Here is a 13223-nt window from a genome sequence, read left to right as displayed (position 1 = left end):
ATTTATTACAGTGCACAAAGTCTCAAATCCTATTTTATATGGTGTTAACATATTTTGATTTTTTTTAATGTAAATAACTCATTCAAATGCAGTCAGCTATATGCAAAACGTTCTATTATGTAGAGATTGTAATTAATAATAAAAGCTCACTACAATTAACCCACAAGGGGAAAAAAAAACATGGACATGTTTTGTGTAAGATACATTTGAGAAATATACTTTGCATGTGTTTCCTTTCCATATAGGGAGTCAGTAATATCAAAAGTTGCCTTGTTTAGTAGTGAATTACAGTAAAGTAATTCATAGAACTCAGACAGCTTTACTGAATGTTTATAGTTTTTAATAAACAGTTGTTAAAATATTAATGAAAGCTGTAAAAGGTCAGTCATATTGAGCATTAAATTAGATTTTAAGTAATAAATATTTATTTATTTTTTTAATATTAGATTCTTATTTTATATATATATATATATATATATATATATATATATATATATATATATATATATAATATGAATCCACTGTGAAATAGAGTCGATGTGTGTTGAAGGTGTGGAGTGGGCGGAGCTTCTACACTCGTCCATCACGGCGCTGTGCATGCTGGTCAGGACCAGATCAGGTGAGGGAGAGAGACAGAGTGAGTGAGTAGTAGGGAGAGGGGCAGGAGCAGGTGAATGATGACCACACCTGTTTGCACCAGCATACCTACAGCGTTTCGTCCCCGACACGCCTGCCGGAGGTGGAGATGTGAGGTCTGAGCCGGAGAGCTCGAGCTGTAGTTCGGTTTGAGCGCCGCGTTGTCCGGTTTTCTCTCGGGACTCGTCGCCATCACTACCTCGGTGTGTTTGGCAGGTAACTCGATATCCACCTCGCTCTGTGAACACGAGCTGCGCCTACAGGTTGCGGTCTTTCACGTTGTCTCTCTGCGGTGTGTCTGTGGGCTGTAGTGAGTCTGTGGCTCGTGTCCGTCGCTCGGCTCACTGTGTCAGGCTCGGAGGGAGCAGCGAGTCCGAGCGTTTGTTATTATCAGAGCGCCTTTAATCTGGCTTTAGGTGACTGTTCCCCTGCTGTTCCCGTCTGAACCAGCGCTGGGTGGCCGTGCCTTTCGATTTAGCCGTTGTTATGGCCGGCAGGTTTACTCTGCTTTTTGTCTCTATAGTTTTATTGAAGTGGGTGATTTTAAACCGCTGCACTGAGCGATGGTCATTTGACCTCCCACAGGTCAGGAGAGGGTCTTATGGCTATCGTTTGTAGGCAGAGCAAAGATGACTGATGTCTTCATACACGCCTTACCCGTGTATTTTAGGTATTTTAGCATTTGAAGTGTTCAAATGTAAACATGGAGACCCGATGAGACGAGTTTATTCTATTATACTATTATACTATTCACTAGTTTATTACACACCAATTACGACTATTAATTAGATAATTAATGTATTCGTATCTCTGTTGTGTCTGTCCAGGCCGTGTTTTGTTTTGTTTGAAGTTTAACTTTTTAATATGGCTGCTGTGACTGAAAAGGCCCACATTTTATTCCGTGCTTCTGTGAAGCGCGACAGCCAGTTTGCACTGTAGTCCATGTAGTTACTGACTGTTAAGCCTTGGATGGAAGAAGCCTGTGATTTAAAGGGTGAAAGTTCTCAGAACGTTGGTTCCAGAAACACTATTTTAGGAAAAGGCAGGTGCGTATGCAGGGTTTTGTTGAGACATTAAACATGAGCTTTAAAGAATTGCATCAAAACACCTGAACAACACCATGAAACACTGGCTCAATGCACTGTCACGTGTGTTTACAAAACTGTAGAATCCTTTAGCTTCCCCTGAGGTCCATTTATTACATTTGTGCGGTTTTATGTACTAAAATCTGTCCTTTTTGAGCTTGAATATGCATCTTTAATGGTTTGTAGAAGTTTTTTGGCAAGTGAATCAGGATCTAAAACATTATCAGAAGAATGCATTGGTTTGTTTATTCTCTAATAGCAGAGAGTAGAAAAGAATGTTTAAGCTGAGTCTGGGTCAAGTGATCACTCATAAAATGCAAAAAAAGGAACCTGCAATGTACCATCTTCACAAAGCCTTATTGGTCATTAACCCATACTTTAGTCCTTTTGTCTAGTAGGCTTCTGTCACTCGGCATTTTAGTAAAACATCAGCTGTTGCTGGTCTGCTCTTTGTTGGGTTACGAAGAACTTGGCAGAAACTCTTCTTTTCATATTGTCTTTCATTCAGCACTGAATAAGTGTCTTGTGTTCTTCATAGATGACTGAACTGCCAACTCATTTTTAAGATATAAGGCTTTTTCATTTTTATTATTCTTCATTGCATCACAAAATGTTGAGAATCTTTATTTGTCAATTACACTTTTAATCAAAAAATGTAAACAAAAAAAAATCATTTATTTCAAATTTATTTAAAATTTATTTTAAAATGTACTGTTATTCTAGTGTAGCTAGGTTCCCTAGCCTTACATACTTGTTATTGAATTCTGTATTTCCATGAGGGCTGGCTTTGCATTCTGTATGTATCTTGTTGCAGACTGCAGTGCACATTCATTATGTTGTGGTTAAGAGATTAGGACTGTTGTACTTTCAGTGTCAGCTTTTACCTGTGCTTTCCTTTCTCAACACCATTACGATGTATCAGCAGTCAGTCTGCCACAGTCCTCCCTGTGGCATTAGATCATACATCACATAACACCTTAAAGCTTAAACCCTTAATCTATAGTCTTATTATGCCTCATTTACTTTTAAGACTTGTTCCATCAACTCTTCAGTACCTACTATTAAATGAATACGCTAACATTTAAAGGTTTTCTTTTTTCAGGAATATACAACCAAGATACAACTTGTAAACTGTAAATAAAAACAATATTCAATAATGTGCATAAAACCCTATATTTAATTGAAAACAATACAAGGACAACATAGCAAAAGATGAAAGTGAAAAATGTTTTTGTTTTTTGAAAAGTATATGTTTGTACATTTTGAATTTGATGCCAGCAACACTTTTCAAAAAAGTTGGGACGGGGGCAACAAAAGTATGGAAGCATATCAGCATCAAAATTAAAATGAAAAATGTAGCATGCAAAATGGCAAAAGTTTGAATTTAAATTTTCATTCATACATGAAAGTTTGGGCTCAGAATGAAAATTGTATTTCCATTCACATTTGCCATTTGGTCCACTAGCACTGACATTTCATTTACACACAGATTTATAAGCTTTATAAGTAACTTTATTTCAAGTTAAATGTATTTCTAGAACTGCATATTCATGCTTTATTATGCAATAATGATGATTAAAATGTAAATTAATTTGCATAATTTTGAAATTGCATTATCAAAGAAAACACCATGCTAGAAAGGGAAGCATCTCTCCTCACATACTTCACTCATTCTGTGTCAAAGTGTAGTTAAAATGCATTCCACCAGATTGCATTTTCCTTTTTTTACAGTTTTAAGAACCTGTCAATCATCCCATCAGGGCAGGGCCAACAGCAGACACCATGGAAGAGGTTTTATTTGGACCGTCTCTGGGCCCAAGCTCATTAAAAATGGACTGAGGTGAAGTGGAAAAGCATCTTGTGGTCCGACAAATCAAAATTTTAAATTATTTGTGGAAATGATGGACACTGTCCTCCCGGAGGCGAGGCACCTTCCGATGTATCCTGATGGTATAGGCGTGCATTATTGCTAATGGAATGGGTGACTTGCTCCTCTGTGAAGGCACCATTAATGTTAAAGGATATATTCAGGATTTGGAGAAATGTATGACACCATACAATGCCTTTTTCAGGGAAGGCCTTGTTATTTCAGCAAGACAAGGCCAAACCACATTCTGCATGTATTACAACAGCATGACTTCATAGTAAAGGAGTTTGGGTGCTAAATTGGCCTGACTGCAGTCCAGACCTGTCACTGCTGAAAACATTTGCCGCATTATGAAATGAAAAATATGACAAAGGGGACCCTGAACTGTTGAGCAGGCAAAATCAAATATCAAGCAAAAATAGGGAAAAACTCCACAACTACAGCAATTGGTCTCTTCAGTTCCTTACAGAGTGTTGTTAAAAGAAGATGTGATGCAACACAGTAATAAATTTTAATAGTCCAACTTTTTTGGAACGTGTTATTGGTATCAAATTCAAAATGGGCATATATTTAAAAAAAAAACAAAAAAAAACAATAGTTTCTCAGTTTCAACATTTAATATGTTGTCTTTGTACTATTTTCATTTAAATATAGGGTTTAAATTTGCACATTATTGCATTCCCTTATTTATTTTTTATTTTTTTACACTTTGCAGTGTGCAAACCTTTCGGGAAACAGGGTTGTACATGTTAAACATACATTTACAAAATTTACAAAAGAATTCCATGATATTTTGCATAATGTTGAGGATGAAGTTATAATTAAAATAAACGTCCAGAATGTGCTTTACAAGAGGAACGATTGTCTTAAAACAGGTAACTTACCAGTTCACTATATGTAGACGGTCACTGTATATTATAGACTTTTATGTTCCCAAAACACATATAAAAAGTATAAAACATCTTAAAATACCTTTTGGTGTCTACCTGATAATTCTTCAGTCTAGGGCTAAAAGATCATTTTTATATAAAAATGGCAAATTGAAAGAATGCAGTTTTCATATTTAAGAGCTGCACTTAACCATCATTATCTACAATGTTCTCATAAGCATTATATGGGAAAATGTTGCTTGTACATGTGTACAACTGTGCCTGTCACTGTCATGAAATTTAGGTGACAGTTGAGTTTCATAAATATAATTGTAATTAACAATTGGTCTTTTTTGCTTATTGAATGCAGCTATTAAAGACTGACCTGGCCAAGCTGGTTGATTCAGCCAACAGTCAATACTTTTAGTAGCTCCCAACTGATGACAAAAACACGTCAAGCTCAAATAAGCAAATACTACTCTCCGCTGCAATCTAATGGTCTTATAGCAACAGTCAGAAGTTGTTTGTATAGGACTTAAGTGTGTTTTCTGCTTTCTTTTATTTATATATATTTTACTCAATGAATGAAAACACACCCAGTTCAAGTTATGCTTGTTATAATGTGATTGTGATATGATTGTAAAAGCTAACAACTGTGGTAAATAGTTGTCGTCAGATAAAATAATTACAAACGGCCCAAATAATACTGATCATGTGGTTATGCAATAATTGTGACAGGCCTAAATACAACCACATCTACTTGGCAGTAACTGCCAACATTCAAGCCCCAAAGCCAAAAAAGTGGATATGCTGGAGCTCCATGATATTGGTCTGAAAAATTCCTAAAAGTCACAGTGTTGGACTGGGGAAAAAAAAAGATTAATATTGATTTGAAAAAATTGCAATCAGATATTTCCCCAAATCATTCAGGCCTACTTCAGTCTATACTGTGCAGCTTTTTACTGTTTAAAATAACAGTAATTATTAATATAATAAGTATAAATAGTAATTACAAACTTTGCAACAGTAGTGGGTTCTTATAGTTTGATGTGAAGCAGTGAGTGGTAAAAATCTGTTTACTTTGCAAGGCTGAGGGCTGTAGGAGTCATGCTGTCGGCAGAGGAGATACTATGCATCACTCGGCAGGTGATCGCTGGGCTGGATGCTCTGCGGGCAGAGAATCGCACGCTGCTGGACAGCCTGCAGGAACAGTTACAGAGCCGGCCGGCGAGCGAGAGTGGCAGCTTGGAGCAGGAGAAGACTGGCATCGTCTTACAGTCTCTGGAGAAGATCGAGCTGGGCCTGGGTGAGGCACAGGTGAGTTTCATGAGAAATTAAAAAAGAAAAACACACTAAAAGAATTGTTCCACAGATGTTGTAGATCAGCCAATACATGTTTGGTATCCAAAACTTGCTTCTTTAGTTTTTCACTGGAGCTAATGTAGCTAACAAGTAAAGATAGCACATTGTTGCTGTCGGAAGAAAACCTCTTATCTCCATTTTTGCTGTTTTTCACATAATGTGAAAATGCCTGTTGCCCTTTACATTGTGTGTAAATTTCATGATGAATGGATCAAAACAAACGGGCCAAACTGCGTTGGAAAAAAGTCTGGTTCCATCGTCTTACATTGACAGTAGAGAAGGTTTTTCCTTCTCCTGTAAAGTTACCATTTTGGAGATACAAGGTTTTCTTCTGAAAGCAGCGATATGCTCACCAATTAGCATCATGAAATCTACATGCCTCAAACCATGTTTTCTTATTAAGTAGGCTTAAAAGGACTTGTTTATGTTGTTCTGAGGTGTCACTAGCATGCTGGATTTTCCATACTTAAGGCCCAGTTTAATGTATGAACAGTCTAAACATGAATGGAAGCTTATAGCCACCAATTACCATCGTGCAAACTGTGTGCCTACATTGTCACGCATTTGCTTTAAACTTAGTTGTTAAGTTGCCACAAACAGATATCCTTAAGCACGACTTGCTTTGTTCTATAAAAATGGGTCAAAATGCAGACAAATATCAGGCTAACAATTTATTGTGGTGTCAGAAACAATATAAGCATTCGTTTGAGATAACAACTCAAATTTGAGATGATTTAGGCATGTTGTTGACATGATGCTAATTGGTGAATATAAGCTTCCTTTACCTGTTAGCTAGATAGGTCTCGTAGCTCCAGTCCAAAATTAAAGAAGCAAATTTCAAACCATTACTTTAAGGAAAAAGACCTTATTTTCTGTTGCCTCCTAAACCCAGATGATGATGGCTCTGTCAGCACACCTGGGCTCACTGGAGGCGGAGAAGCAGAAGCTACGTGCTCAGGTGCGGCGGCTTTGCCAGGAGAACCAGTGGCTGCGGGACGAGCTGTCTGCGGCCCAGCAGAAGCTGCAGGAGAGAGAACAGGAAGTGGTTACACTGGAGGAGCAAAATAAACACCTACAGTTTATGAGCAGTATCCGCAAGTACGACCAGGATGAGCCACCAGTGGTGAGCATTAGTACTGAAATGCCCAACATAAACATACCATGATGGGAAAAGCCCAGTATTCTCAATTACACTGAGACATTATAGTGTTTAAATGGTTTTGAATGGGCGTTCTTTTGGGTTATAGGTGTTAATTGTTTCTAGTTTATGGTTTAAGGCCAGAGAATAGCAACTGGACAAACGGATACATTCTAATGTTTGTAGTTGTTTTTAGAATGTTCAGAAGAAGAGCTTAAAAAAACGAACCAGAACATTTTAGAATCGTACAACGAACATGGGTATAGCACATTAGTCAAACGTTTGTTTGTTTGCGTTTGTCCAGCTGGGAATTGAATAGAATGGAATAAAGTTTGTTTGATTGTCTGAAGATTTGTGTAAGAACACAGGATGGTCATTTTCTGTATTTTGAACAGGAGGACAAAGACAATTCCTCAACCAAGGAGTCCCTTGATGATCTCTTTCCTACTGATGAAGAAGAGCAAACACAAAGCAAGTTTTTCTCAGAATCTGCGTTCTCTGTACTAAGACTGCACAATAATACAATATTGTGATTATATTGTAATATATTGCAATTACAGTACACCTCGGAATATATTCAAATTTATAAGTGATTCAGGAATGGGACATGTTTTTGGCCAAAAGTATTTAATGTTACCAATATTGCAGAAATTATTAACAAATTATATATTGTGCTGCCCTACTCTGTACTGAAGGTCAGAATCCTCATCCTCTCTGAAAAGGCACTTTCCACCATGTACATAAGTACATGTTTTTGAAAATACTCTTCATGGTTGGATAGGTATAAAAACGTTGTCATCCTGTGATTGGCCCTTGATTGTCAAATGATTCCAGCTCACATCCCTCCGAAATGGAGGATGAGTTCATTTAAATGTTGTTGTCAGTGTTACGCCATGACTACACTTTTAGAGCTGAACATAGCTGGTGCACAACATGCACATGGCGTTCTTGTGTGCAGGACAAAGCACGTTGTATTCAGTGTTGCATGACAGACCTGTGGATGAACAACTTTCTGAAAACATTGTAAAACTTTTTGAATGTATCTGTAATAGTATTAACAAGGTATACACTTAAATTTTTATTCTTGGATTTCTTTTGCCCCTGAAATGTTTTGAAGCAGCTTCATTACATTTTCTCAGTAACATTGGCCGTTTTGTTTTCACAGTGTCTCAGCCCCACAGAAGTGGTGTCGCTGCAGCCCAGCAGGGAGGCTATGAGATCCCTGCCAGGCTAAGAACACTCCACAACCTGGTGATCCAGTATGCCTCTCAGGGCCGCTATGAGGTGGCTGTGCCTCTCTGCAAGCAAGCTCTGGAGGACCTGGAAAAATCTTCTGGACACAGCCACCCAGACGTAGCCACCATGCTCAACATCTTGGCGCTAGTATACAGGTAGTTAAAAGACTGAATTGTCTTCAGTGCCTAGACTTTACTCTTATTTCATCCGTTACTCCATTTAATATTGGATTTGTGTTATTTTTACTCTACACAGGGACCAGAACAAATACAAAGAAGCTGCCAGCCTCCTGAATGATGCGCTTGCAATACGTGAGAAGACACTTGGCATGGACCACCCTGCAGTATGTGTTTTTCTGTTCATCACACTGTATTTAATGAGTGTTTTTAGAAAATATGAATGGCAGCATCAGAGTTGTATTTGTCTTAATGTACATTTGTACAGGTGGCAGCTACTCTAAATAACCTGGCTGTACTCTATGGCAAAAGAGGGAAATATAAAGAGGCAGAGCCCCTTTGCAAGAGAGCACTGGAGATCAGGGAAAAGGTACGGTAGACAGCATGATAATAATAATGTTAATGCATTGTCTTGATTTGACTCTTCACACCATCTGGATTCCACACTAAAGCCTAGCTGTTTACGCGCTGTTTATTGCTTTCATGACTGTGTTCCTGTCACTCAAACAGCTTTTAAATGGCAACTTCTATTGATGTCTCTCATTACAAAATCAAAGTTATTTCCAGCTACTGACATGCCATGAATTTGTTTATCTATGAAGTACGTAGTCTGAGGTGTCATTTACAAGCAAAACACAAGGGTGATGTGGCAGTATCAGTAATTCAGTAGACAGTGCTCAGCAGTGCTCAGGAACCAATGATAAATTAACAGTTAATTTAACAAATTAACAAAAGCAACAGCAAAGTGGAAAGCTCCAGTTCCACTCGAATCAAAAAACAAGATGTAACGAATCAGTATGAGAGCAAGAGCCTACAATCACAGAGGAGATGGAGCCATTGGCTATATATATGACACAGATGTATGCAAAAGCTTGAACCCCCTGTTAGATTGATTTTCTAAGTTAAAACGTAAGTGAAAAGTTAACACATCCTCAACAGAGAATAAACTTAAATTTCATTGCACATTTTAATGTAGAATTTGTTTAATGCAGAGATTATTTGAGTTGAACATAAACATTACATGAACATTTGTACAGGCCACATTTCATATTTATTTTTCCTATTATGTTAAATTCAACAAAAAAAAACAGTAATTGTGCATTAAAGTGTGTAGAAGTGTGCTCTCTGTAGAGGAAGTGGTAACTGACTTTCACAAAACATAATGAAAATAATGTAACTGAATTAATGAAAGTAATAAATATAGTCTGAGGAAGTTCATTTTGTCCACTCATGCAGCTATAATAAAGGGTAATGTGGGCACATAAGACACATGCAAGTAATTCCTGTTGACCCACACAAAAATAGTTAATTGTGATTATTTTAATCATTTGACAGCCCTATAAAAACATTCACTAAAGTGTGTTGTTTTTAAATGTAAAACGCCATTGCGTATTGCTTTATTGTCTGTATTCCTTCACGTTGTTTGTTTTTAAAGAGTTCTCATTTGTATAAAAAAAATATATATATATATATATATATATATATATATATATATATATATATATATATATATATATATATATATACAATTTTATTCAGCACAACCCAAAGATAATCCCTGCCCCTTTTTCTGCAGGTGCTGGGGACTGACCACCCTGATGTGGCCAAGCAGCTCAATAACCTGGCTCTGCTGTGCCAGAACCAGGGCAAATATCAAGAGGTGGAAGAATACTATGAGAGAGCGCTGCACATTTACCAGAGTCGGCTGGGTCCAGATGACGCCAATGTGGCCAAAACCAAAAATAACCTGGTGAGGGTTTGAGATGACCTTGTGCTTTCTTGTTATGGTATTTTATTTGAGGGTCACATGCATGATTTTGAACTACAAAGGCAAGGGCTGCATTTCTTTCATGTATGAATGGGTTATGAATCCTGTTCAGTAGGCTGTGGAGGTTGGGGAGGGTGTCTGTGAGAAGGATGTGCGGTAGGTGTTTACAGAATATGCTGTGTGTTTGATTAACAGGCCTCTTGCTACCTCAAGCAGGGCAAGTACAGACAAGCTGAAGCTCTGTATAAAGAGATCTTGACTCGTGCTCATGAGAAGGAGTTTGGATCAGTGGAAGGTAAATTTCCATCAGCTGTTTAAGATCCCAACACAGCAAAACTATTAGTTTTCAAATTAAAACTTGTTAAATACAAAACAGATTGTCTTTTCATTTAGTCATAATCAGTAATACCAAAGAGAAACATGTACTAACCTGTATGTCACTTAATACATGATATATATTCATTTATTGTTGTTTGTTGCCAGTTATCAGTAGTCCTTCCTATGTCTGATTAATTATCACATTTGAGGGTTTTTGCAAAAATATTTATAGCAATTCACATGTAAAATTCAGTTATTCAATAGTTATACACAATACACAATATAACAGAAAAATAAAATAAAACTCAATAACATTGTTATTCCTGTTTATAAAATTGTTTGTTATTGTGTTTTAACCCCTGTGTGGTGTTCAAGTTTTTATTACTGAGTGAGTCTGGTGGATCCACTGCATTATTGTAAACGTACCAGATGTTTAAAATATCACAAGCTGTAGCCAGCCAGCAGTGTGTCCATGCTGTCCAGCATCACACACATGAACACCTTTACAAAGACTTACACACAGACACACACTAACAGCAGGCCATGTAGGAGGAGAACAGAGTGAAGGAGCACAGCACCTTCACACTTTTATTCCCCACAGGTTCAGCCCAACACCACATGTGTAATATAAATGTGTAGTTGGGTGTGCAGTGTGAAGTCACTGAAAATGTGTTATTTTACTTGTTCTTTACAGAAAATGAGCAAACACTAAGGAGTCTGGGGTTGAAATAATAAAAAATTGCAATTATTTATTTTTTGTTAACTTTTAAAGTGGGTCCCACAGACCTGAACACCACACATTTTACCAAAATGAATTGTTTGTATCACATCAGCTCTATTCATTGTCCTGGCCTTCCTTCACTCTCACTCTCTTGCTGACTTTCAGGGGATGGACGTCCAGTTTGGGTACATACCGACGAGGGGAGCTCTAGACAAGTATGTTAAACACAATGTAGTTTCTGCAGCTTTTCTAGAGAGCAGGAGTTAAACCATGTCTTCTTTCTGTGGCTCTAGGACAGTCTTGGTAGTCTCAAGCGCAGTGGGTCTTTCACAAAGCTTCGGGAGTCCATAAGGCGGAGCAGTGAGAAGCTGGTTAGGAAGCTGAAAGGGGTCGGAACACCAGAAACAGCCCCTCGTGCTCCTGGGTAATTGCATCTCCCGTTAGCTGATCTTTTTTAACATATGCTGTGTGTTCCCTATGTGAATATTTTAAGGGTGGGACACTGAGGGAGGGATGAGGAGGAAAGTAGCCCTGTTCTCTCTGGAGGAAGTAGCCCAAGTCTGGACAAAGCAGTCTATTTTGCCAGCTCATGATGTTTTCTTTGCAACAGAATGAAAAGGGCAAATTCCCTCAATGTGTTAAATGTGGGAGTGAGGGAGAGTCAAGAGACTGCAAAGGTAAGAATGGAGCTTTCTGCTTTTGGGGCTTTCACTTTCTTCTACTATAAAAAAGATGATAGTCTTTGCTGTTTGCTTTCTTTGGATTATTATTTAGAGATATAATGTATGTACCAAGTCACCTGTTGTACGTATGTCTTTTATTGACAGCCTGAGACAACAGGCATCGTGACTTCAAATTTTCCTAAACGCTTTTTTTCCTTCCAGAATCTCAACAGGCTGACAGACAGTCGCACTCTCAGCTCCAGCACGCAGAGTCTGGCCCGACGCAGCTCTTTAAGTGGAGAAGGTTAACCTTGCCTACTAGTTTTCCCTGCACTTTCCTGCACTGTGTACCTACTCCTGTGTACCTGGTCCTCATATGGACCATTTTAAAGGAATGAAGCAGCACACATCCTTTTTTTGTGGACCAGCTTGAACTGCGGAAATTTAAGGGAACTTTTCACACAGATCTCCCTTTTTAGAGCTAATGGAGCACACTAGTACCTCACTGCTCTGGAGCTAGTTGTCTCTTTCTGATCTTAAAGGACCGTTGCACTATAAAATCTTAACTTATTACAGCCCGCTAGGATCTGAAATTTCTTTTGCACTTAATGTTACAGGTTAGAACGGAGAGGACACTATTGCACTAGTTTCTATATTTCTATATGCAATGACAAATGTTTGTTATCTATGTTATTTTAAAAATGAAAATGTAGCTCTCTACTTGTGCCTGTGAAAGAAGGGACTTGATTTTTCAATTTCATACATAGATTTTAATTTAATTTGGTGATAATAGTGTAGTTTATTGAATTTTGTTTTACTCTACTTATCCTGAAAGGCAGGATGTGATTTTGTATCATGTGTGTGAAATGCCAGAAAGATCTAGAAAAACACCTAAATGTAATGTGTAATGTAAGGCTACTTTAAGCTAGCTTTCTGTCAGCCTAACTGTACCTAAACAACAAGATAGGTTTTACGGTAGATGGTCTACAGTTGAATCTATTTGACATTGTTTAAATGTACAGACTCAGTACAGAAACACTGAAGAACCAAATAAAACTGCTGTCTGTCTTTCCATGTAGCCTACAGAGTGGATTGAAAGCCTCGCAGTTCACCTACCTAAATCCAAACCCAATGAAGAGTGTAGTTTTGCGCCCTCTAGAGAGGAACATGCCCCTTGTATTTTTTACCCTTTATGCAAGAGGATGAAATGGCTGCATGCTGCCATTCAAACTGCCCATGATGTCAGTCATAAGAAAAACTCAGTGCAGTAACATAATAATAATAATAATAATAGAAGAAATGTTCTTAAAATCAGTTTTGTAACCTAAAAAACCTGAAATTTTGACTCTGAAACTTCCTGTTGGTCATTTGAGCATGAAATATTT

At 37.8% G+C, this 13223-nt stretch overlaps 1 protein-coding gene across 2 annotated transcripts; it reads left to right on the top strand.

The window, feature by feature from the left end:
* The first annotated feature begins 606 nt into the window (after positions 1-606).
* Positions 607-12916, top strand: klc3 (kinesin light chain 3). 2 transcript variants are annotated; one of them, XM_017694826.2, is made up of 13 exons: positions 607-839; positions 5546-5774; positions 6712-6942; positions 7353-7428; positions 8123-8348; positions 8449-8536; positions 8638-8739; positions 9946-10119; positions 10333-10432; positions 11342-11391; positions 11470-11600; positions 11787-11853; positions 12061-12916. In XM_017694826.2, exons 2-13 carry the CDS (start codon positions 5565-5567, stop codon positions 12145-12147), a joined length of 1542 nt encoding a protein of 513 aa, XP_017550315.1. In that variant the 5' UTR covers positions 607-839; positions 5546-5564; the 3' UTR covers positions 12148-12916. The 2 variants fall into 2 exon arrangements, with proteins under 2 accessions (XP_017550315.1, XP_017550314.1); XM_017694825.2 differs by having other exon boundaries at positions 607-852.
* The last annotated feature ends 307 nt before the right edge of the window (positions 12917-13223 follow it).

This window comes from Pygocentrus nattereri, chromosome 17 (assembly GCF_015220715.1).
Source record: "Pygocentrus nattereri isolate fPygNat1 chromosome 17, fPygNat1.pri, whole genome shotgun sequence".
Classification (NCBI taxonomy): Eukaryota; Metazoa; Chordata; class Actinopteri; order Characiformes; family Serrasalmidae; genus Pygocentrus; species Pygocentrus nattereri.
Note: the sequence above shows the minus strand (reverse complement) of the source record. Positions and strands in the feature narration are given on the sequence as shown.